General features: G+C 41.1%; 1 protein-coding gene across 3 annotated transcripts in view; it reads left to right on the top strand.

Moving 5' to 3' along the window:
• The window catches only part of mpp2b (MAGUK p55 scaffold protein 2b), a 77,929-nt gene that overhangs the window by 21,532 nt on the left and 29,255 nt on the right, over positions 1-27,142 (top strand). Inside the window, exon 2 of one of the 3 annotated variants that reach the window (XM_061909147.1) lies at positions 513-592. The exons of 1 other annotated variant lie outside the window; for it this stretch is intronic. In XM_061909147.1, coding sequence (XP_061765131.1) covers positions 562-592 — 31 coding nt within the window. In that variant the 5' untranslated portion in view covers positions 513-561. Of the gene's footprint in view, positions 1-512; positions 593-13,031; positions 13,319-27,142 lie in introns of those variants that run through there. One more of the 3 variants, XM_061909146.1, reaches the window with a different exon arrangement.

Below are 27,142 nucleotides of genomic sequence, written 5' to 3'. Positions count from 1 at the left end.
TGTTCAATCTTTACATCCGCTACTTACAGTATATTCCCCCACGGACTTGAGTGCAGTAACTGAAGGGTTGTCCATCTAAAGTCCTAAACAGAGTTACATAGAGGTTTGTGTGGGTGGGGCTTTGTTTGGATTGATTGAAAACAAGATACTGGTAGCTCTGAGCCGGCGACTGTTTTCTTGGCAGGAAGGCATTTGTTTTCTTGGACATTTTTTTTTTTTTTTTCTCTTCTAAAGCTATCTTGCTTTGTTTAAACAATCGCAAAACATTCAAAATAATCCACTTGGCCAAACGGTAGCCCTAAGAGGCAAATTATGCAGTAAAATGAATGTGAAATGTGGAATTAAAATACATGTGAATTTAAAAGCTGAGCTCTCTGATTGATTTTTTTTTTACCATCAATACTATCAATTCCCTGACATGTCACGCTGGCTGATATGTCAGGGAATTTATGCAATCAATACTTGGAAATGTGTTTTGAATTATTCTGTCTTATTATTCTCTTTCTCTGCAGTTGACCTAACAAATTTGCTGGAGGATTCCAGGAGAAAGACATTTATAAAATGCCTGTGGCAACATCTTGTTCTGACTCTGGTGAGTTTTCAAAAGCAACTGTGTGTCTTCTGCTCGGCCTGGGCCGATAACACATTATTGTGGATAGACAATTTTATTGTCAACATTGTTTTGAGACCAAATTTACCACTGATGTAATAATAGTCATAATAATATTGAAAGTATCCATCCATCCACTTTCTACCACTTATTCCCTTTTGGGGTCGCAGGGGGCGCTGGCGCCTATCTCAGCTACAATCGGGCGGAAGGCGGCGTACACCCTGGACAAGTCGCGACCTCATCGCAGGGCCAACACAGACAGACAACATTCACACTCACATTCACACTCTAGGGCCAATTTAGTGTTGCCAATCAACCTATCCCCAGGTGCATGTCTTTGGAAGTGGGAGGAAGCCGAATTACCCGGAGGGAACCCACGCATTCACGGGGAGAACATGCAAACTCCACACAGAAAGATCCCGAGCCTGGGATTGAACCCAAGACTGCAGGAGTATACCCTTTCAAATGCAATAAACTTGAATTTCTTGTATATGTTGACATAATTGGAACGTAAACTTTTAAGGGACCCGTTACATCTCTTCTTGGCACTCAGCATCAAGAGTTGGAATTGGAGGTCAAATCACCAAAAATTATTCCCGGGCAAGGCACCGCTGCTGCCCATAACTCCCCTCACCTCCCAGGGAATGAAGAAGGGGATGGGTCAAATGCAGAAGACACATTCCACCACACCTAGTGTGTGTGTGACAATCATTGGTACTCTAACTTTAACTTTAAATATCCAAGTTACGGTGAATAAAAAAACAAAATATACTCTGTCAGCAAAATTTTGCACTTGAACACAACAGACCCTTGGTTTTTTGCCGCCGAGTGTCAAAAAACCTCCAAAGACATGCACCTGGGGATAGGTTGATTGGCAACACTAAAATTGGCCCTAATGTGTGAATCTGAGTGGGAATGTTGTCTGTGTTGGCCCTGCGATGAGGTGGCAACTTGTCCAGGGTGTACCCCGCCAACCGCCCAAATGCAGCTGAGATAGGCTCCAACACCCCCCGCAACCTCAGAAGGAATAAGAGGTAAAAAATGGATGGAATGAAGGTTTGTTCCGCAGCTTGGAGAAATGTGTGATGGCGTCCAGTTACTGTTGAACCACAGGCTACAAAATAGCTAGCAGAACTGCACAAAGGAAGGTGGACCTTATGGAAAACTCAGATTCAAAGCCATGGCAAGTCGTTCTCCAGACAAAACGAGACAATTTTATCTTCAATCGCCGTGAGACGACATCATTGGAGCTAGCGCTTCTGGTGTGCATTGCTGCTTGGAGCAAGAAGCTTCATGTCCGTGTTTACGTTACAGTTAAGTGCATTGAAAACATAAACTGTTTGTTGCTCGAACTGCTTTTGTAGGATGGGATGACAGCTCATCAGAAACAAAAACGTTAGAGAGAAAGTCTAGAGTCACTTTTATCGGAGATTTTTGTCAAAACATGTCAAATCTTTTCTCATACCAATCACACACGTCTGGTTGGGCGGCGTGACAATAATAGCACTACCCCTTACATCCGTTCTAACCAAAAAAACAACAACAAATTGTCTTACAATACAATCATGCCACTCTGTTATTCTAGGATATTTCTACCTAAATAAAGTTTTTATGTCAGATTTGAAATTATGTGTATTGTAAAGGCAGCGATGATATGATGGAGGAAGATTGTCTTTGAACAAGTTTGTCTTCTTCTTCTCAGCCACTCAGACTAGTTCTAATACTGCTGGCATGCCTTCCACTGCACTCTGCAGCCCACATAGGGTAATTACAGCTCACTACACAATATTACTATCGCTATGGTATATTATTTTATAACCTGTTTTAGTTAGATAGTACTTTATTGATTCCTTCAGGAGTTCCCTCTGGAAATTTTAAATGATTCATAGTCTGCAATTACAAAATGTTTAACAGGTTCAGTTCAGTTCAGTTTCACTTTATTTCGAACATGCATACGATAAAATGTATTACATCACATATTTCCAGGTGTTTCATGTCCGAAAAAGCACATCTGAAAAGGAGTAGGAAGAAGCAGAGCTTATTTAATCCCACTACTTTTCACACTATTGCAATTTTATCCAATGTCCTTTTTCTCTGTAAAAGAACAGTGAAAAAATAACTAATAAATAATATACCATAGTAAGCAAACATATATTGAATATATAAATACTTGTCTCAATAAAAAAAAAAAAAGGTTCATGATGTTCATCATAATTATTGTTCTGTGCACTTTGTGAACACTTGTAGTTTGAACAGTCTCTTAATTAATACTGTCATAGTATGTAACAAACTAGATAGTGAATATTTTGATGTGATTTACCTTTATTCCACTTTTTTACTTCCTCCTTTTATTTGACATATATCCTCAAATGATGACAACGTCGCCGAGTCTCAGTGAGTAGCTGGAGTTGCTGGGTCAATGTTTGGCTGAATACTTTATATTCCTCTGTAAATACGTTTAATAGTTGTAGCTTTGCGTATGGAAATGACCCTGTAAAAATAATGAACAGTATTAAATAGGGGTGTAACGGTACACAAAAATTTTGATTCGGTACGTACCTCGGTTTAGAGGTCACGGTTCGGTTCATTTTCGGTACAGTAAGAAAACAACAAAATATACATTTTTTTGGTTATTTACCAAATGTGTAAACAATGGCTTTATCCTTTTAACATTGGGAACACTATAATAATTCTGCCCACGTTAATCCACATTAAACTGCTTCAAGTTGTTGCTTTGATTAAATAAAATGACAAAACCTTTCTTCTACATATAAAAAGTGCAACATTAAACATTTTCAAGTCAACTCATCATGCTTAATTTATTACAGCATTTGGGAAGCCTGTAGTTCACTTTTATTATGTAAATGTTATATTTTTATCAACATGTGATAGCAGGGACCCTGCCATTCAAAAGTAGGCTGCTACATTATGAATGATTAATGTAACTATTGCTGAAAAAATAGTACAATAGTAATAGGAGAGACTCTTCATCCCTGAACACCATGGAGTTCAAAGAAATAACAGTCAGACAGGGCTTTGCTGCCCCTAACACACACACACACACACACACACACACACAGCAAAATGAGCTAACATTACGCTAAAAGCTAATTAGCCTTCACCTCAAGCCAGAACTGCGAGCGAGCTGAGCTGCAGTTTAAGTTTCTAGAAGGTCAACGGGCTCATAGTGAAGTTAGTAATAGTTGTTGTGACTGGGAAGTTTTTTTTATAATTTGGGGAGAGTACGCTGTCCGCTGCTCACCTGCTAAACATATATCTGCTCGACGCTGAAGCATTGACTACATCGCTCTGAATACGCACTGCTGATTGGCTTTGTATGTAACCAATCAGATGGTTGTGTGGGTGGGTCAATGCTGGGTGCTGTCACAGAGGCAGACAGCAGAGCAGCTTGTGACGACTTTTGCTCACAAACTCGTTCGGTACACCCGCGTGCCGAACCAAAACCCCCGTACCGAAACGGCTCAATACAAATACACGTACCGTTACACCCATAGTATTAAACTGTTGACCAGTTTACACACTAGCTGATTAAAAATGCTGCAAGATATTTCCACGTCACCGTTTTTCTCAGCACACAAATGCCCTCCAAAAGTTCCTGCTACTCGAAAGTTCCTATCGTTCTTGTTTCTCTCCGTTGTCAAAACTGTTGTAATAGAAATGCACATGAAATAGGAAGTAAGCCAGATGTGCCCACATATTCTCATGGAAGCTGAAATTTTGAATACCAACTGCGTTCAGTCAATCAGCATTCGACAGTAGAGCCCACCCCTCAAAAATTCATAGGGAACTTTTCAAAGTACCACCTCTAGGCTAGGAACAAAATTTTCTCCCGATGGGCATTTCATTTGCCAAGGAGAATTGGAAAGTTACTGTAAAATACTACATTGGAAAATGGCCCATTTTCCCTGTGCTTCTGTTCTTTGCATCATGTTAGCAAGCTGGTGTTAGTCATCCTAGCATGCCTTATCATTTACAGTAACAAATTTGTATTTGTGTCACTAATGCTTCAACTTTACCTTGTATATAGCATATGTAGTTATGGCTGGTGCTCCTGTAGATCTGCGTATCATCTCCGGTGTTGCCTTTCCCTTGAATTCATGAGAATTTTCCGGTTTCAAGTCCAGTTTCAATTCCTCTTAAAAATGTGTCTCTTTATTGATTCTTTTTTGGAAAAATAAAACACAACAGAAAGGTGGACTAGCATCACTTTACTTTACTTTAGAGGTAACATGAAATTACATAACCTACAGTGAAGTATTAAGAGGCATAGAAAAAAAACTTTTCAAATATAATTATTACATATTATTCTGTGGAATTTTACAGAATAAATCATATGTGGGAAATTACACAAGAATATGACATTTGATATGTCATAAGTATCATGTGATATTAAATCATTTCATTCAAAGTGAGACATATCCAGACATATCCATTATTTTGATGATTATGGCTTACAACTAGGGCTGGGAGATATGGCCTTTTTTAAATATCTCAATATTTTTAAGCCATGTCACGATACCTGATATCTCGATTTTTTTGCCTTAGCCTTGAATTACCACTTAATGCACATAATCATACCAGTATGATGATTCTATGTGTCTTAATTAAAGCATTCTTGTTCATACTGTATTAATATATGCTCATTTTAAACTTTCATGCATAGAGGGAAATCACAACTAAGTCAGTTAACCAAAACTGTATTTATTAAACAGTTATTAAGCAGTGGCACAAACATTCATCCATCCATCCATTTTCTACCGCTTATTCCCTTTTGGGGTCGCGGGGAAACATTCATGTCATTTCAAAACAGATAATGAAAGATTGTCAGAGACATTTTAAAACAAGCTATGAATGCACTTTTGTGCATGATGTCACTAAGATGACATCAAAACAGCACTATATTAAAGTGCACTTATTGTACAGAATGCCACTACAATCGTTAAAAAAATAAAAATAAAGTGCACTTTTTTTGCATGATGTCACACAAGATATTTCAATAACTGTCAAATAAAAAAGGGGTTGCATAAGAGGAAATCAAATCGCTATGTGGTTATGTAGGTTACTGCGGACGTTATCTCCTTCTGTTGTTGACTATTTTTTTCATATGGTGTTGATCTGTAAATGGTTGCCTCGGCATTTTGTTGGTGTGGCACGAATGGAGATGTTGACATTCGGAGTAAGCACTCTTATATCTCTAGCAGGTGCTTTTCAAATGATGCTACATATTAGCAGTAATGCTACTTTTTGTAGCAGAGCTTTTGCCCCACACTTGAAAAATTACAGTTGTCTGTTCGACATATTCCCACTTGAAGCCAAACCACCGGCAGACGATGGACCCCGTGGTGTTTTTCTTGGGAATTAATTCTTCCTTCGTTTGTTACTAGATTTGCACCTTCTTTCTCTCGCATTACCACTTGCACCCCAGCTAACGTTACCCATGCTGCTACCTCTCTGCTCCGCGAGGGCGTATACCAGGGGTCCTCAAGTACAAATCTTGAAGGTCCACAAATGTTATTTTGAAACAGGCTGGGTCCGTTTATTATCGGTCAAGCTTATATGGTCGCAGGAGGTAGGTAGTAGTTTAACATTTTCTTAAAATGAACAAAAATTAAATAAATATCCAATAATATACATGAAAGATTTTCTTTGAAACAAAAATAAATAAGAACTTAAATAAAACTTTCAGTCTTAACAAAAAATAAATACTTTTAAACGCAACCCTCCTATCCCTGGTAAACAAATGACCTTAACAGATCTCATTCATGTGCAAATACAACTATGGTACAGTATATCCCCATTGTGTAAAACACAGCTGCTCAATGGGAGAATTGGGCTCTTGGGGTTGAAGCCAAAACTTTGAACTTTGGCACAAAAGGTGTGACGGCCAGGCGGAGACACTGATCCAGGTGTTCATTGGTCAGTCTGCTGCGGTACTTGTTCTTCACAATGTTCATTGTAGAGAAGGCAGACTCACAGCTGTATGTTGAGCCAAACATTGTGTGGATGTGACAGGCCATCTTATGCAGCACAGGGAACTTGGAAGGAATGACCAGCTTTGACCAGAAGGTGATGGCGTCACACTGAGCCTCTTTCAGTGCGACACTTTCTTGGAGATCAATCAGCTCAGTCTGCAGTGAAGCAGCTTTGGCCCATGGGAAGACTTGTTTTGCTTCTGCAGAGAACGCACTCACATTTCTGATCAGGAATGGGTTTTCAATGAACAGCAGGACTTGTTTTCCCAAAATGAAGCCATCAAAGCGAGTCTTGAAATTTGCAATGAGTTTTTCCAAGAATTCCAAATGGCACTGATGATCTCCCTCTCCTTTGATCAGTTCCAGAAGTTTGGGGAAGTGGAGCAGTTCCTCCTGTAGATACACAGTTTAAATATATATTAGGAACAATGCTTAAAAATAGGTATGAATTATCAAGTGGAAGAAAATAGTGTGTGGTAGAAAATAATAATAACAAATTTGTTACCTGTATGTCACGTTTGAAAAGCTCCAGCTTCCTCTGGAAGGCACGGACTTCTGACATCAGCACACACACTGTGTTCTTCTTCCCCTGTAGCTTGAGATTTAGGTCATTGAGATGGGAGTTTATATCAGCCAAAAATGCCACAGCTTCCATTTTCCCAGCATTTTGCAGAAATTCCAGGAACTGTTTTGCTTTTGCGCTATTTTGCTGGGACAGAAACACTTGCAGCTCTTCTCTGAATCCCAAAACCGCTCCAGGACCCTGCCTTTGCTCAGCCATCTGACGTTGTTGTGCACGAGCAAATCCTCAAAAGCAGCATCTACCTCCGTTAGGAATGTGCGCAGCAAGCGGTGCTGCAGTGCAGATGATGCTCTCAAGAAGTTTATGAGTTTCATCATTGTTGTCATGATTTCAGAGTACACTTCTCCAAGACTTGCACAAAGAACAGACTGGTGGATTATGCAGTGATAAGATATCAGGCCAGGGTGGTGTTCTCTCAGACGCGGAACCAGTCCCTTCTCTCTCCCCAACATGGCTGGCGCTCCATCAGTAGCAATGGACACAACTTTCTTCAGATCTATCCCTTTTTCATTCAGCATTTCTGATATTGCTTTATAGATGTCTTCTCCCCTTGTTTGTCCACTGAGGTTTGCCAGGCCCAAAACATCTTCAATAAACTCCCCCTTTCCCTCATCATAATACCTCACAAACACCAACAACTGAGCATTTTCAGTGGTGTCAGTGGACTCATCCACTGTTAGAGATATGCACTCCGCGTTTTTTATTCCATCACAAAGCTGCTTGGACAAATCACCAGCCAGTATTTCAGTACGTCTGGTAGCTGTGGCATCAGAGAGTGGGATTTGATTTATTTTAGCTGTCATTTCCTCCTTTTCTTTGCCTTCAAATATGGCACCCAACACTTCAGTCAAGCATTCTTTAATTATTTCTGCATCAGAGAATGGCTTCTTGTGTTTACCCAAAATCCATGCCACTCTGAGTGAGCACTCTGTTGCTATTTGTTGTTGTGTCATAGATTTAACAAAAATCTTGCTTGATGTTTCATATGACTTTTTCAGCCTTGTGATTTCTTTTTTTCTCAGCTCTGAATCATGAGGAAATGTCTCTTCAAATTCGCGGTGCTCTTTTAGATAGTGACGTTTCAGATTTTCACTTTTCACCAGAGCAACAGTACTGTTGCATATTAGACACATTGGTCTGGTACTTGCAGTAGGTAGGATGAAAACATATTGCTCTGTCCATTCTTCCTTGAAACGTCGGTTTTCCCTGTCCACCTTTCTTTTACCAGCCTGGGCCAACTTGGAGCATGCCATTGTGATTTGATTCACATTCAGTGACTGACGAGTGAAAAGTTAGCGAAGTAGCGATACGAGGAAACTGTGTGCATGCAGCGAAAGGTTCCATGCGCCTGTGGCACAAACTCTGTATGACCCAGGTGGTAACAGCCTATCAGCGCATCGTTGTGATAGAGATGACAACCCATTCCTCGGAATCAGCCAATCAGAGTGGCGCTCTCGCTCTCACTTCGTTTCTCTCTCTCTCTCTCTCTCTCTCTCTCTCCCTCCCTCTTTCTCTCTGACGTGCGAGTGAGAGACGGAGAAGTGTAAACAAACGTGGAGATATTTGACTAAAACAACAAAGAACGTTGATTTGCGCTAGCGGTAACTCAAAGATAAATACAATTATTATATTTTTTATAGTAATTATAATTTATTTTTTATTTTTTTCCTATAATTCTTGTTGGGTCCGAACGGACACGTCGCTGGGTCCGGACATGGACCGCGGTCCGCCTCTTAAGGATCCCTGGCGTATACGTATGTGACGTATGTAAGAAGGTGCGCTTGTTGTCTGTGAGAAGGAGAGACAACAAAGAGTGAGAAGAGCATGTAGTGTAATGCCAGCAGCTAAAAGCAACTGCGTGAGAACGTATACTCAAATATCACGATATAGTCATTTTCTATATCGCACAGAGACAAACCCGCGATGTATCGAGTATATTGATACATCGCCCAGCCCTACTTACAACTTATAAAAACCTTGAATTGGAAATCTGGGGTTTCAACAACTAATCCATGATCATCAAATGTATAATAAACAAATGCTTGACATATCACACTTTGCATGTAACTAGTTTATATCACACGTTAGTCACTTGAAGTTGACATGAATGGACTTTTACGCCATATTTAAATGGTTTTACTTTCACCTGTATAATGGAAATGACTGTGAAAATGTGGTTGAAGGAAAACATGAAACTTTTTTCAGATTACAATTACAATTAAACATTCACCTATCGAATATTAGGAGCATCTACAGTGCCACTGCAGTCGCTGCTTGAGGAGATTTGACTAGAGGCAAACGTGAACTGGAGCGAGTATTGCCTGCCTCAAAGCCAGTCAGAATCTGTCTGAGAAGGCATTTATTTCAATTCAACAAATAGAGCTAACATTACAGGCAGTGTTTGTTAGTACTTGTTGTATTTACACCAGGTGTCTGCTGCTGGGATGACATTGGAGCGATTCAAAAAATGCAACATTAATTCATAGTATAGTATCATGCATAGTATAGCACAGTTATTGCATGCTGTGTGTTCAAATGTTTCAGCATATGTCTTCCTTTTTATGACATGGCAGTTTTGCAAATATTGCAAGTAGCGCTGTTGCAGTATTTTCTTGTAAAAAGACTTTGGAGCGTTTCGGCCAAAATGGGCGCCATGTTGCTATCTGACGTCAATATATACACACGTAACGTAATGTCGTCGATCCGGCCAGCACAAATTGTTAAAAAAATCGTTTGAAAAAATGGCAAGTGATTCCAAGGAATGGATACGGTGGGAACCGGTTCAGAACCAAATTATTTTTGATTCCCACCATTATCCGCACTCATGTTTAGCGCATTGGCAATTTATTTCTCTGTATTTTCACAGCCGGTGAAATATTCCCAAACAGCTGATTTAGTAATTTTAAAAGGAGTGAAAAGTTCAGGGGATTATCTGTTGTCAGTCCACAGAGCTGTGTGCAAGTTAAGGGGTCCTGATTATGCCGCAGCAGCCCCAAGCGACCATCAACCTGATGGAATTTTAACTTTCACATTTACTTATACTATAGGGATGGTATGAAGGAACATTTTTGTGGTTTTGAAACAGTTACTTTTTAATACCGTGGAATACCTTAAAACCAGACGAGCATGAGCAATATCCTTAGTCTTGTTTCAGTGATAAAAGTAAAAATACTCTTTGGAAGGTAGCTAAACATTCCCTTAAATTAGGCTTGTTTGCCAACAACCGTATTTTCCAGAATACAGAGCGCACCAGGATATAAGCTGCACCCACTAAATTTTAGAAGAAAAGCTTTTTTCTTCATGTATAAGCCTCATGGGACTATATCCCGCAAATATATGTTGTGTAATTATTTTTTTTACACAATAATAGTCTGTACATTTTTATTTACATACCGTAATTGTTTCCAAACGGTGCCAGTAACACAAAGTAAAACAGCTGATCAAACTAAACAGAAGTCAGCGTCACCGACCTACTGGCTGCGGAAGCTACCTCTCCAATTAGCTTAACAGACTCAATAACTCCACGGTGACGTCTTCGGTGAGTTTACTAGGACATTTGTGAAACTGAAACAATACAAAACAAATGCCTTTGTAAATTAAAAATACTAACGCAGACACTCAAATGTGTTGGCACATTAGCTAAAGCTAACAATGCTAGCGTCATTACATTACGATATCATGTACAAACATGCATGAAGAGACTCCTACAGACATCACACATATGACACTTTAGTAAGTATGAACAGTTTTAGTTATACTGTAAGATTTATAAATGTTGCTTGGAGTGATGAATAAACAATTCATACGAGTAAAAACGCAATGGACGGCTAAAAGACTGAACAGGACTTCTACTTCCTGATGTTAAAAGAACTAAATGGAAGGACACTACAGCACCTGCAGCAAGCAAATTTTTCCCAAAAAATGGAGCCATAGTACAAACATACCAATTTAGTGTTTTTGCTTGTTTTTTGTTTTTGTTTTTTTAATACAATAATTTTATTATTGCCGTCAGTAAAAGAAAATTCTATAAATGAACCGTTTCATCCTATAAGCCGCATGATTCGAAGTGTAGGAAAAAAATAGGGGTTTGTAGTCCAGAATTTACAGTAATTAAAGAAGATTGTAGACTGCCTTTGAAAAATACCACTAGTTTTGGAAAAACACCATCTGTCCAGGCTCTACCTTTTGGATTTAACACATACAGTATGTCCGTATTTCAACAGTGTACATTTTTAAGGAGTACGTCTTATACTTTTGTAAAACTTTCTTTGCGGCTTATGGTGTGGAAAAGCAAGGCCAGGGGCAGCATGAGGGGGGTTCATTTACATCGAGAGGGGAATGCTCACATCAAAGACACGTTTGCAGACATTAAAAAAGTGAGTAAAAATGTGACTGATAAATACAAATGGTGGATTATTGGGATGTATGGTATTCTGTGTGTTAAAAAAAACAACAGTGTACACCGAACCGAACTGAAAACAGTGCCCCTAAGCTATGACAGTATCCAAACTATGGATTTTGTGAACCGTTCCACCCCTTGTGTGGCGCCTCTAAAGTGTAATGCCTTAAAAAGACTATCAGCCACAAAGATACCAAGAGAGTGACGGCAATAGTGAGGGCTTTGTGGCTAATCCAGCACTCCAGACATGTATTTCATCTCACCAGTTTTAATGTGACTTAATGATCTGGCTAATGGTTTGCTCTAACTCCAGTCTTAAATTAGTCAAGCCTAAGAGGCTTTTTCTGTTGTATGCTTTGCAGCCCACCACTTGCAATATGTTAGAGCTACGTGACCGGTCTATTGCACACGGTTACACACATGCTTGTTTCCATTGCTAGGGATTATGATCAATCTTAATGTTATCCTGAAGCCCCATACACTGTAAGTAGTAGGCTTATTTACATATTTAACAAAAATATAAATAACATTTCTTCTATTGTTATCTTTTTGTTTTGTTTTAACAATGTGTTTCCAGAATGAGTCTCGTCAGGAGTCAGCTCGAAAATAGTCTTATGTATTGGACGACTATGAGAGGCTAATGTCTCTGTGTAGTCTAATGGCTGAATAATATGCCTGTTCAGATCTAATTATTTTTAGAACCTCCAAGGAGCTGAAGCATCAGTGTCCAGCCATTTTCTTGCAGAGTTTAGACTAAAAAGATTGAAAGTAGCAGCTGAAAGTCTAGCACATTTAGAATGGAAGTATGTTTAGAAATAAAATATTGATCTTGAAATAACCGTGAAGTTAGGATAGGCAGTTTCACTGAGTTAGTGAATACATTGTGTGAAATGTATTCTTGCCAAAGGCTCAGTTTGGCAATACAGAGAAAAATGTTTGTTTTTCAAATTCATAAAACCATTTTCTGCAAGGTTATTTTTTCCAGGCTTGTTGAAAGAAGCAGAGAAATGTTACCCATTCGTCACATATACATTTACTGCATTCACTGTATGCGCAGATAGCACAAAGATAAACGTTCCTGCGATCGTTGTGCGTTGGGAAGGCTGAATGTTTCTGTTGATACTTTTTTTATTTTTTTTTTATTACCATGTACCACCTGTGATGTCATTACAGAAAAGGTTTATTGCTCATTTGTGATTCTTCTTCCTTCTCTCTGCCCCCTTGACCAATCTGTTTCTTGCAAGCCTGCCCATTGCTACTCCTCTCCACCTAGTTAACCCCCACAGGGAAGCCTTGAGGAAAATTGCCCAGCCTCCCTTTCTCTCTCTTCCTCCTAGAGTCAGCATCACACTTCCTATTTTCTTCCCCACTCCCCCTTTTACGTGTCACCCTTTCTCTCTCTCTTTCTCTCTACTCAAGCACACAAGCCTGTCATCTGCATTCATTCATGTGTAGGAGAAGAGGCTCACCCGGGCATAGCACACACATTTACGTCAAGAGCAGGTGGAGAGGGAGGAAAAAGCCTGGAGCTGTTTGGTTGGAGGACGGGGACTGAGAGATCTTACTCCACCTCACATACAGTATTGGGCGTGTTGCCGCGTGTGTATGTGTGTGGACAATCTGTAGTGAGGTATTGGTCACCATGGCTGGCAGTTTGTTTGGAAGACTTTCCCTTGAGGAGGGGGATTCAGCCTGTTCCCTGGAGGGCCTGGAAATGAAGCTAGAAAGGGAAGGTAAGACAACACTCCCGTACCTGCAGGAGTTGGGCACCCATGGGTGTCATAATTACCAATATCACCAGAATGTGTGTGTGTGTGTGTGTGTGTGTGTGTGTGTGTGTGTGTGTGTGTGTGTGTGTGTGTGTGTGTGTGTGTGTGTGTGTGTGTGTGTGTGTGTGTGTGTGTGTGTGTGTGTGTGTGGTTGCGTGTGTGGTTGCTAAGTGGTACTTGTATGCCTCCTTAGTGACAATAACAGGGAGGGACAGATTGGGCCCAGGTCAGCATGGGGTGCAGACTACAAGGACAGCGAGGGATACATACAAAAATAGCAATAATAACAGAATGCAAGTCATTTAAGAGACTCTGGCTGTCCAGTTGGAAGCACAAAACGTCAAATAGTGGCATCTAAAGTTATGAAGTTTGTATTGCTGTCTCATAGCCTGCAATATCCATTGAGATTCTGACTTTTTGATCAAAACATGTTCAGAATTTTTATGTCCCATCAAGAACTGTCATTCACAACATGTCCTTCAGCAACAGACCACACCTCCCATCACTGTAGCCTCGTTTATGCTGCTCACAGAAAGGGATGGCTAACGACGTGGCTTTTGAGATAGTGTCAGACCCATAACAGAGATGTGACAACACCTGTGAGTAAGGGAATTGCACTGAGAAGTATTTTATACATCACACAAGACTGTGGCGCTGTCTTGTATAAAATGATTTTGTGGCAGAATGCTGCGATGGGCTGGCTTCTGTGTAACAGGAAAAGGTGGATAAATGCCTGATCTTCTCCCATGGCTCTGATGCAGTAGTTTTGCTTCTGGTATGGTTCCTGAAAAAAAATCAAATGTGACTTACACTTTGGACAGAAACTACAGTGGTACCTCAACGTTATAAGCACATTGCGTTCCACGACCAAGCTTATAACTCAAAATATTCGTATATCATAGAAGCCTTGCCCTTTGAAATAAATTGAAATCAATTTAATCTGTGCTTGGTTCTCCCAAAACACCACAATTTTAACACGTAAAAGGCTGTTTTAATAGAAAGAAAAAACATTTAGATAAATACTGTTTGAAAGTTATTACAATAGCATGTTTTAAAAACTACAGTATTTATATGTAATATTGTATAGGATTCCCCTTGAGGACTAATCTGCTTCTCCTTCACTGATTATTCGGCCAGTTTTGAAAAGTCTGTGTATTATCCCCTTATTTTGTTTTACCTGTTTTCATAGAGCTGATTTGTGTTTCTTTTGTGTCAACTGGCAACACTCAGGATGTGTGCATGCCCTAAATTAGTCCAATTTCTCAAATAGATTGGTTCTAAATAAACATCCTACTATTTCTCGAGGGTTTGTGCCGCCGGAGGGGACCCTTTGCGCATGCACCAGTCTCAACGCGTGGGTTATAACCCGAAAACAGATACCATTCAATGAAAACGTGAGCAACATTTGTCATATAGAGACTGTTTATTTACTCCACAAATCTAAATAACAGAACATTTTGAAGTGCATCTACGGGAGAAAAAAAGAAACAGGTTTATTTAAGAAGGTAGCTAATTAAATGTAGAATGCCGGCTTAATTCGGACTCCCAAACCAAAAACGAATAAAAGGAGAGAATGAAGCAGGTATAATAAAGGTGAATAATAAAATGTACACAAACCTCTTAACGCTGCATTTGTGCACTCCAAACTAATTAACAATAACTCTGTATTCACATAACTGGCAAGATAGTCCAGAACAATAGCAACTTCATCTGGGATAGTATCAACCGGGGAATGAACCGTCTTTTCCTTCGGATTCAAAACTCCTTCCTTTAATCCACAGAGCCTTATGACTGAACTCGGAGACATTCGAAAGTTTTGTTTCCATGATTCTCCGACCGAAATTTCCTCCGAAAAACTCTCTCCCGTTGGTCTTTATTTGCTTTGGACCTGCATCTTGGTAGTAGCATCATGTTCGCAGCACAATACAAAATTATTTCATGATGCTGTCTACTATTTAACATCAGCATAGCCATTACATACATATTTTTTCATCTGTCCCATTATTACAGCAGACACCGGGTACAACAGATCTTAACTGTTGATTTGTAAGGAGCCGCAGATGCCTGGTGTGATGCCATAGGTCAACCGTAAAAGCATTACATTTATCTGCGCCAAAAAGAATGATTGCCCCCCCCAGAGTGCGGGAGGCAAACGGCGTATGATTAAAAGTCGCATTAGCGGGTGTGCTTAGACACTGGGACTTCACACACAAGTGTGTAAATACAAAAAAATGAATAATTTGAGAAATCAGACTAATTTAGTGCATGAAAACATAGTGACGGTCTACGGCGTCTCTAATGGGCGCACCTGACAAGTAATTTCCGAGAAGACACAACCAAACAATGTTTGTCTATGTACCAAAACTATTGCTTGAACATCAAGTTTGTTGAGTCAAAACTAGTTACAACAAATTGAAACACAGTTATACTGCAGCTTCTCAATATTGTTCATATATAAATGTTGGTCGTTTGTGGAGGAATGGGCCCAGTCTTCCTCGAGCTTGTTTGTCGCACACTGACTCTGAAGTGGGGCTGACTCACTGGGTAGACTGCTAACAGGTACTGTAGGAAATAATTGTAGTGGTTTGTTTCTCTGATTTGGTTGTGTGTTTCCCCTCCTTCCCACTAACTTTCTTAGTGCTGATGGTTGGAGGGCAGAATATAGATTTCTGAGCGGTGCTCAAAAGCACACATCAACTGTCTAATAAAAACTTATATTTGCTTCTTGTGTAAATGAAACCAGAACAACAACGTCTAACATCTTAACTATTTATTGCTCTTACGTCACAACCCTGTTAAAAATCGAACTATATTTCAAACGAGAGCGAAAATACTCTTAACTCAAGGTACGCTCGCAATTTAAAGCATAACAAAAAGACAAGAGACAGGTCTCATCTCTAATTACTCATAAGTTAAGGTACTCGTAAGTTGAGATACCACTGTGTATGTGTATTTTTTGTCTAGTTAATATTTACCAGCAACATTGAGTCTGAAGTACCATATAATCTATTTTTAATTGACAGAGTTCATTATTATTGCATAGTGTTTCATACGGCACATTAATATCCTATGCGTGTGGGTCCATGTAGTGCATGTGCTTGCATCATTTGTCATCCGAGACCCATGCATGGGTTGCCTTATGTTGTCAGAAGCGCATCTTTAATAGTGAGGGTGTCAAACATTTGTTAATTTTTTTTTAATGAATCGCGACTCTTATTTGTAACGATTCTTCATCAATTAAAAACAATCAAAAATGTATTTTACTTTCATACATTTTTATTTACTTTAAGATGTTTGGGTAGAATTTTATCAAACAAAACCAGTTTTCTTTCAATTAATATAAAAACAAGTTGAAGTACCTATTATTGTCACACACATTAGGTGTGGCAAAATTATTCTCTGCATTTGACCTTTGAATACCCCCTGGGAGTTGAGGGGAGCAGTGAGCAGCAGTGGCCATGCCCGGGAATAATTTTTGGTGATTTAACCCCCAATTCCAACCCCTTGTTGGAATTGGGAGTCAAGCAGGGAGGTAATGGGTCCAATGGAATTAGTGTCAATCAGGGAGGGTATGGGTCCCATTTTTTATAGTCTTTGGTATGACTCGGTCGGGGTTTTAATTCACAACCTACCAATCTCAGGGTGGACGCTCTAAGTGGTTCTCAAATGGGGTTACGCGGTTACCTTCAAGTACCCAAGGGGTACGTGAGACTTTTAAAAAATATTCTAAAAATAGTAACAATTCACAAATCCTTTATAAATATATTTATTGAATAATACTTCAACAAAATATGTATGTAAGATCATGAACTGTGAAAAGAAATTTAACAATGCAATATTCAGTATTGCCAGCTAGATTTTTTGTGGACATGTTCCATCCATCCATCCATCTTCTTCCGCTTATCCAGGGGAACCCAGACTTCCCTCGCCCCAGCCACTTCGTCTCGCTCTTCCCGAGGCGTTCCCAGGCCAGCCGGGAGACATAGTCTTCCCAACGTGTCCTGGGTCTTCCCCGTGGCCTCCTACCGGTTGGACGTGCCCTAAACACCTCCCTAAGGAGGCGTTCGGGTGGCATCCTGACCAGATGCCCGAACCACCTCATCTGGCTCCTCTCGATGTGAAGGAGCAGCGGCTTTACTTTGAGTTCCTCCCGGATGGCAGAGCTTCTCACCCTATCTCTAAGGGAGAGCCCCGCCACATGGCGGAGGAAACTAATTTCGTCCGCTTGTATCCGTGATCTTATCCTTTCGGTCATGACCCAAAGCTCATGACCATAGGTGAGGATGGGAACGTAGATCGACCGGTAAATTGAGAGCTTTGCCTTCCGGCTCAGCTCCTTCTTCACCACAACGGATCGGTACAACGTCCGCATTACTGAAGACGCCGCACCGATCCGCCTGTCGATCTCACGATCCACTCTTCCCTCACTCGTGAACAAGACTCCTAGGTACTTGAACTCCTCCACTTGGGGGAGGGTCTCCTCCCCAACCCGGAGATGGCATTCCACCCTTTTCCGGGCGAGAACCATGGACTCTGACTTGGAGGTGCTGATTCTCATTCCGGTCGCTTCACACTCGGCTGCAAACCGATCCAGTGAGAGCTGAAGATCCCGGTCAGATGAAGCCATCAGGACCACATCATCTGCAAAAAGCAGAGACCTAATCCTGCGGTCACCAAACCGGAACCCCTCAACACCTTGACTGCGCCTAGAAATTCTGTCCATAAAAGTTATGAACAGAATTGGTGACAAAGGACAGCCTTGGCGGAGTCCAACCCTCACTGGAAATGTGTTCGACTTACTGCCGGCAATGCGGACCAAGCTCTGGCACTGATCGTACAGGGAGCGGACCGCCACAATAAGACAGTCCGGTACCCCATACTCTCTGAGCACTCCCCACAGGACTTCCCGAGGGACACGGTCGAATGCCTTCTCCAAGTCCACAAAGCACATGTAGACTGGTTGGGCAAACTCCCATGCACCCTCAAGAACCCTGCCGAGAGTATAGAGCTGGTCCACAGTTCCACGACCAGGACGAAAACCACACTGTTCCTCCTGAATCCGAGGTTCGACTATCCGGCGTAGCCTCCTCTCCAGTACACCTGAATAAACCTTACCGGGAAGGCTGAGGAGTGTGATCCCACGATAGTTGGAACACACCCTCCGGTCCCCCTTCTTAAAGAGAGGAACCACCACCCCGGTCTGCCAATCCAGAGGTACCGCCCCCGATATCCACGCGATGCTGCAGAGTCTTGTCAACCAAGACAGCCCCACAGCATCCAGAGCCTTAAGGACCTCATCCACCCCCTGGGGCCTTGCCACCGAGGAGCTTTTTAACTACTTCAGCGACCTCAGCCCCAGAAATAGGAGAGTCCACCACAGATTCCCCAGGCACTTCTTCCTCATAGGAAGACATGTTGGTGGGATTGAGGAGATCTTCGAAGTATTCCTTCCACCTATCCACAACATCCGCAGTTGAGGTCAGCAGAACACCATCCGCACCATACACGGTGTTGACAGTGCACTGCTTCCCCTTCCTGAGGCGGCGGACGGTGGTCCAGAATCGCTTCGAAGCCCTCCGGAAGTCGTTTTCCATGGCTTCCCCGAACTCCTCCCATGTCCGAGTTTTGGCCTCCGCGACCGCTGAAGCTGCACACCGCTTGGCCTGTCGGTACCTGTCCACTGCCTCCGGAGTCCTATGAGCCGAAAGGACCCGATAGGACTCCTTCTTCAGCTTGACGGCATCCCTCACCGCTGGTGTCCACCAAGGGGTTTTAGGATTGCCGCCCCGACAAGCACCAACTACCTTGCGGCCACAGCAAGGTAGTTGGTCAGCCGCCTCGACAATATTGGTGCGGAACATGGTCCACTTGGACTCAATGTCCAGCACCTCCCTCGTGACATGTTCAAAGTTCTTCCGGAGGTGGGAATTGAAACTTTCTCTGACAGGAGACTCTGCCAGACGTTCCCAGCAGACCCTCACAATGCGTTTGGGTCTCCCAGGTCTGTCCGGCATCCTCCCCCGCCATCGCAGCCGACTCACCACCAGGTGGTGATCGGTAGAAAGCTCCGCCCCTCTCTTCACCCGAGTGTCCAAAACATAAGGCCGCAAATCCGATGACACAACTACAAAGTCGATCATGGAACTGCGGCCTAGGGTGTCCTGGTGCCAAGTGCACATATGGACACCCTTATGTTTGACCATGGTGTTTGTTATGGACAAACTGTGACGAGCACAAAAGTCCAATAACAAAACACCACTCTGGTTCAGATCTGGGCGGCCATTCTTCCCAATCACGCCTCTCCAGGTTTCACTGTCGTTGCCAACGTGAGCGTTGAAGTCCCCCAGTAGGACAAGGGAATCACCCGGGGGAGCACTTTCCAGTACTCCCTCGAGTGCTCCCTAAAAGGGTGGGTACTCTGAACTGCCGTTTGGTGCATAAGCACAAACAACAGTCAGGACCCGTCCCCCCCACCCGAAGGCGGAGGGAGGCTACCCTTTCGCCCACCGGGTTAAACTCCAACGTGCAGGCTTTGAGCCGGGGGGCAACAAGAATTGCCACCCCAGCCCGTCGCCTCTCACTGCCGGCAACGCCAGAGTGGAAGAGGGTCCAGTCCCTCTCGAGAGACGTGGTTCCAGAGCCCTTGCTGTGCGTCGAATTGAGTCCGACTATATCCAGCCGGAACTTCTCGACTTCGTGCACTAGCTCAGGCTCTTGCCCCCCCCCCCAGTGAGGTGACGTTCCACTTCCCAAGAGCTAGCTTCTGTAGCCGAGGATCGGACCGCCAAGTGCCCTGCCTTCGGCTGCCGCCCAGCTCACATTGCACCCGACCTCTATGGCCCCTGCTATGGGTGGTGAGCCCATTGGAGGGGTGACCCACGTTGCCTCTTCGGGCTATGCCTGGCCGGGCCTCATGGGAACAGGCCCGGCCACCAGGCGCTCGCCATCGTGCCCCACCTCTGGGCCTGGCTCCAGAGGGAGGCCCCGGTGACCCGCGTCCGGGCGAGGGAAATCTGGGTCCATGTTTTTTCTTCTTCATAAAGGTCTTCGAGCTGCTCTTTGTCTGATCCCTCACCTAGAACCTGTTTGCCTTGGGAGACCCTACCAGGGGGCATAAAGCCCCCGGATAACATAGCTCCTAGGATCATTGGGACACGCAAACTCCTCTACCACGATAAGGTGGCAGCTCGGAGAGGACATGTTCCATAAATATTAATGTTAAAGATTTATTTTTTTGTGAAGAAATGTTTAGAATTAAGTTCATGAATCCAGATGGATCTCTATTACAATCCCCAAAGAGGGCACTTTAAGTTGATGATTAATTCTATGTGTAGAAATCTTTATTTAAAATTGAGTCACTTGTTTATTTTTCAACAAGTTTTTAGTTATTTCGATATCTTTTTTTCGAATAGTTCAAGGAAGACCACTACAAATGAGCAATATTTTGCACTGTTATACAATTTAATCAATCAGAAACTGATGACATAGTGCTGTATTTTACTTATATATCTATTTTTTTCAACCAAAAATGCATTGCTCTGATTTGGGGGTACTTGAATCCCCAAAAAATTCACAGGGGGTACATCACTGAAAAAAGGTTGCGAACCACGTGCACTAGGCCACTGAGTACCACATATACAAATTCATTAAAGAGGTTTATCTTTTTTATATAGGAATGTAGTTAATGTACCAGTGGCATCCAATATTGTTGAATTATTGATTTAGAATCGAGAATCGATTCTAAATAGAATCGTTACCACCAAGAATAGTATCGTGTGGTGCCCAAAGATTCAAAGCCCTACTATTCCCTTGATAGCAGGCAATGATCTCTGACAGGCTAAAGCAGCACACTTTACTCCAACAGTGATTGCAAGTCTATTTGAGGTATGCATTAAACGGCATCATTGCATTCTTGCCATGTGTACTGTATGCCACACTCAATACTGGGTGGCAAAATGTCCCGTTTTGTAATGTGGCGTAACAGGTTGACAGGGACAGACATAATGAATACATTCTCCATCAAAGCATCCAACTTGGTTTCTTGTGTGTAATGTGTGTAAGCCCTTTACTAAATTGTGCATTTATGATGGGTAATGATCCTGTTCATATGCTACAGAGTTCTGACCAGAGATACTGTGCCCTAAAGTGTCCTATTTGCAACCTTCAAACACCTATAACTCTGTTGCAACTCTCCCTTTCACTCCGCCTCTCTCTCGCACACATATCCACACAATCCATAAAATTCTCATCTCTCTCCATGTGGAAATATTGTCAAATAGACTTGTACTCACTGTTGGAGTAAAGTGTGCTGGTATAGCCTGTCAGAGATCATTGCCTGCTATCAAGGGAATGGGACAATTGAAATCTGTTCTGGCTCAGGGTATGTGATAATGTGCTGATACTTGCAATTATTTTGCCCATGTCGCTTTCTGACAATCTTTTATAGCACTCGAGCCTTACACAAACTAGATGAGCTGTGGAAACACAAAGTTGTGAGTGGGTGATGAATCTGTGTATGAACCGTTCAGTGACATTTCTGGCCACACTCTGTGGTGCTGTCCGTTTGCTAAAATGTCAACAAATATCACAAATGTTTGTTGTCTTCACTGCTGGTGACCTTCAGTGAGCTAATAAGGTGATGCACTGCAAACCAATATCATACAAGCCTGGGGTGGTTGTTACCATGGCAATAGGATGGTTTAAATTACATATTTTAAGTCCACTGCCTTTTTTCAGGTCTGTACAGTACGACAAATTTACTCGCCTGGAAAAAAAATAAACGGTAGTACTCATTCTACCTCATTCAACCCTTTTGTTCTCTTAAAATAAATCCATAAAAAGTGGACCAAATGGAGTAAGATTTGGGGAAAAGAAACATTGTCAGCAGAACATGCCAGCACTACATCAACTCGCGCATCAACACAGCGTGGTTGAGACGTAATCACTAGAATACGGTGTCACTGCTCTGCAACAAGCTCGTGTAGCTGTTAGCAAAACAACTAGCTAGTCACCGTAGATGTAATTTCAACAACTAAAGATACAGACTAAATAGTAAATGAACCCACGTTCCGGTCGTCCATTTTCTACCGTTTGTCCCCACGTTTCCACTGCTAAATGTTGTGCTCATTCATGTTGATTGTGTAGTGCTGTAATAAAATAAGTAGACATACTTGGTTGGCGTTGTTGAGGCTGGCTACACGGTTGCAATGGCTTTGACTGGGGAGTGACGTGTATTGTCTCGGTTAAAGGTTGTTCGACAGTTGCCAGTAAAATAATAGACAGAATTTGAACTTGTTTAAGTGGAACCCTGCATTTTTGTTTTGTAACATAAAGACATACTGTCTGTGCCTTCATTCTTTGGAATGTTATAATTCTTTGAATGGTGATTGCTGTTTAGTTTCACTAAGACAGTGTCTGCTGCTTCTGACAAGATAGTAAGCAGGGAAAGAAGAACACAAAAATACCGCTTTACAAAAAGATAAAAGCTATTGCAGACTATTGCAGTTTTATTTTTTGCTTCCACTACTCATGATCAGACTAGGGATAGTACCTCAACATCCCCTGTACAAATTTAGATCTACATCTTCCTCACAAAAGTTAACATTTCTTCAGCTGTAGCTCATGATCACATACAATGTCTGCACTTTTCAGAACCATTTCATACTGTATACTGCAACACTTGCGCTACTCTCTACAAAACAGGCACATCGATTGTGGTTGATAATGTTTTTTTTGTGTTAAAATCAGCACTTCTATTTATATTTTTTGGTACTCGTCTTCATTTGAATTATACTAAGTTAATTAGGGTTTTTTTTGTTACAAATTGCGATTTCATTAGAATTGTGTATGACCTGCCCTTTTGACAGTTTTATTTAAGTTCAGATACACTGTAACATAAATCAGTTAATCTGTTATTATAATCATATTGTACCAATAAATGAATTCAATACAACATTTTTAGAAAAATAAATACATGAAAACTAGAAAGAAATACGTATTTTGAAAGGGTGCAATTATTTGCAACTTGCTCTGTTATATTTTTCAAACAAATTATAACAAAAACACCACCAGCTAGCTTATGGTGCCAATAGTAGTTACGTCATTTCATACTAAAAGCCGTACGTGGTCAGGATATAATGCTTTTAATCATTTTGGAAAGTTAGTGCTCCCTAGGCATCTGCGTAAAGGTTGCAAACCAGGATCGACTTTAATCACAACCTGTGGGTTGCAGGGACTCACTATGCAGTTATTCCAGCATGTGAATAGTAGTCATGTTATATGATTAATATCATTTGTAGCTTAGAACATTTGTGTACAGCATGACGTATGACTTCACTAAAAAAAGCAGTGCGACAGTGATGTTTAATGAGGGTTGCATTAGGGCTTCTGATAGCACTGTTTTTATATGTATACGTGCATGTGTGTTACTGTGTACTTTGTTTCAGTGTTAACAATACCATTGTGCTATTTAGGAAACTTCATATATAATTCCAAAATTGTTCTGTGCTATGAACATTTGTTTTGTGCTACTTAAATATTTATGTGCTACTGTATGTGTTTATTCAGTACCACAGGTGCTCCTAGTTAAAAAGCTAAGCGTGCAGCTGTGCTCCTATATCAGATTTGTTCGCCCTCAAGTGACACAGATCTTATTTATTTTGCCTGTGTAAACACTCCAAATTTGATCTTTTAGCATTAGATTTGGGAAACATTAGGGGGTAGTCCGATTTGAATTTAATCTTTTCAAATGTAACTGCAATGTGACGGCAATGCGACCTGAATGCAAATTTTATGTTACCCTTGTGTGCGCAGCACAATTACTTTCCTTTTTGCAGTTCTCTTCTTTAACCTCTTGCATTGTTTTCTATCATCTGCCTACTTCCTCTACTCAATAGCCACGTCACAAACATGCTGATCTGTGGCATCCTTGTTTTCTTGAATAGTAGCGACTTCGGCTGGACAATTAATGTAATTTCAATTTTGATTTCAATTATGGCTCCTCACGATTATGAAAATCTATTAATTGAAAAAAATAAATATATTTTTTGGGGCCGTGCAACATGCATGCAAATTCTGGAGCTTGTGACAGTGAAACAAATGAGGAGCGAATGAGTGAAAAAAAGACCACGCCTACTCGAAGTTGGGGATGTCACCATGGTTGCTACTTTTTCTTCGACACAACACTAGTGTGCATATTCAATACTCTATAAACTCAACAAAAAAGTAAGACATATGTTTTCTGCATTCACATTAAATGGCCGATAAAACAGAATTCACTGTTAAACGCAGAATATCAGGGGAATTTACATTAATATGAGTGAAATGTTGTCATTGTGTGGAGAAGGAACATCTGTTTGCGAAAATAATGTGTTTGGTACCGCTCATTCATTCCTGACACACCTAACCACCCTGTCCTAAACTAAACAATGTCGAGATGGTCACTTGAAACAGCGACTAAACTACGCCTGACGGGCGAAACACCGGGAATCCTCACCCCTGCACCTTGTGTTTACGAAGGCTTTTCTGACGCTCTATGGCGCAGCGCATTGAACTTAATTTAAAAAAATATTGCGGTGCAGTTCCGACTTCTTGACTCCCAAGTGAAGCACTTAGGGCTGCAACAATTAATCGATTAAATCGATTAAAATCGATTTATAAAAATAGTTGGCGAATAATTTAGTCATCGATTTGTTGGATGTATGCAATGCGCATGCGCTGTTTTTTTTTTCTTTCTTTCTTAAACCTTTGTTTATAAACTGCAACATTTACAAACAGCTGAGAAACAATAATCAAAATAAGTACAAAAACAGTACAAATCAGCGCCAGGTTGGCGCTGAGGCTACGTCTCATGAGGTGGCAGTAAGCCAGCCAATGATTTGTCATGTGCAGCTCACATGACCACGCAGTCTCGTTTGTTTGGAAACATTGGGAAAATGGCGGTGAACAGTACCGATAGTTGAGCGGAGAAACATCCAGAGGTTAATGCTGCAATGGAGAAAAGTGTACGACCTAAGTCGTCAAAAGTGTGGGAATACTTCATTTTAAACACGGCAAAGAAAACCGTTTCCTGCGTTGCACGGAAGTACTACATCGCTTTGGGAGCACCTGAACAGGAAGCATGTGGGAGCCATGGATGAAGAGAAGAACTCACGGTACGTAACTTTTTCAGTCCATAGTCCGAGTACATTGATCTGTTGTGTCCGTCTTTGTGTCTTTTTAATATTTTGTTAACAAGGAGATTTTTTTCAGGAAGTGCAGCAGCAACTGTCGTGTATTAACTTTCAGAGTGTTTGGAACTTTTTGGAGAATGCGACGTCTTCATTTTCTGTGTTATGAGTGGCAACAGGCATTCATAAGTTCAGCTTTTTTGTGAGTAACGTTTGTTGGCTGATAATGTGTCACCGCACATTTGACTCCGTTTTGAGAAAGAAAACGCACGTTTACCAATTCGGAAATAAACGTAACGGACAGAAATATCTCAGGTTGGTTTCATAATGAAACAATAAAGCTATATAAATATATTTAAATCTGAGTGACGCTCTACTATAACTAAACGTTATAAAGGTGCTGGAATATTTCCTGCTATTATTCACAGGCAGCCTAAAATGAATCCTTTATTATTCTCAACAGAAACGTGTACAATATCTAATTCAGTTCTGATCTGATAAGTTACATGTCGACGTTATTATTGGTGTATTCTGCATCCCCTATGTCCATTTATTTCATTTAGCTTTTTTTTAATGTGGTGGCATATTTAGATACATAGATAGTACTTTTATTGATTACCTCAGGGAGTTTCCTCAGGAACATTTAATTTCCAGCAGCAGTGTATATGATTGAGATCGAATTTAAAAAGTAAAAAGTAAATAAAGTGGTTTTAAATGGAAAAAGAAAATATTACAATAAGAATTAAAGAGCAACATAAGAATAAAAATATAACAGTAAAAATAACAATATAACAAGAAAAACTAGGCAGCAGTGACCATGATCTGAAAAAAATTGCCTTTTACATCAGAAATTTTTAAATAAATCAACTAGGTGTGTATTAAGTTACATGTAAATGATGCTACTATGTACGTTCATAATATGGTTTCTCTCATTTCAGAAAGAAACAAGCCAGTATTAGCAACTTGGTACAAAGGAAGGTGTGCACACCACAGCAAGCGGCTGCATTGACTGATGCTCTCCTGAATATGTTGCTAACTGACATGAGGCTACTATCAATGGTGGAGGATGACGGTTTCAGAAAAATGATTTATGTCCTCAACCCTGGTTACACTCTTCCCTCGAGGACCCATTTTACCAAACTGATGAAGAGGAAGTACGAGCAGATATTTCAAGCTGGGAAAACTGACATAAAATCCACCCAGAGCAAACTTGCTCTCACTACTGATGTGTGGACAAGTGTAGCCTACCTTGGCAATACATGCCACTACATTGGAGAGGAATGGAACATGAAGTCAATCTGCCTTACGACCATGCCACTAGAGGAAAGACATTCAGCATCCAACATTGCAGAGTGGTTGGAAGAAGTAGTAGCCAGGTTTGAAATTCCCCTAAGCAAAATTATTGCTATTGTGTATGACAATGGTGCACTTTATATTAAAAAAAAAACATTTTTGTAACACTTGCCTTGTTTTATTTGGCAAGTCGTAAGGACATGGTGCCAGAATGCGTTTTTTTCTAAATAAAGTATTAGAAAAGATAGAAATGTAGTTTGTCTCTTTTATGCGATTAGCAATCGATTAATCGAAGTAATAATCGACAGATTAATCGATTATCAAATTA

Source organism: Nerophis ophidion, linkage group LG08 (genome assembly GCF_033978795.1).
Source record: "Nerophis ophidion isolate RoL-2023_Sa linkage group LG08, RoL_Noph_v1.0, whole genome shotgun sequence".
NCBI lineage: Eukaryota > Metazoa > Chordata > Actinopteri > Syngnathiformes > Syngnathidae > Nerophis > Nerophis ophidion.
Note: the sequence above shows the minus strand (reverse complement) of the source record. Positions and strands in the feature narration are given on the sequence as shown.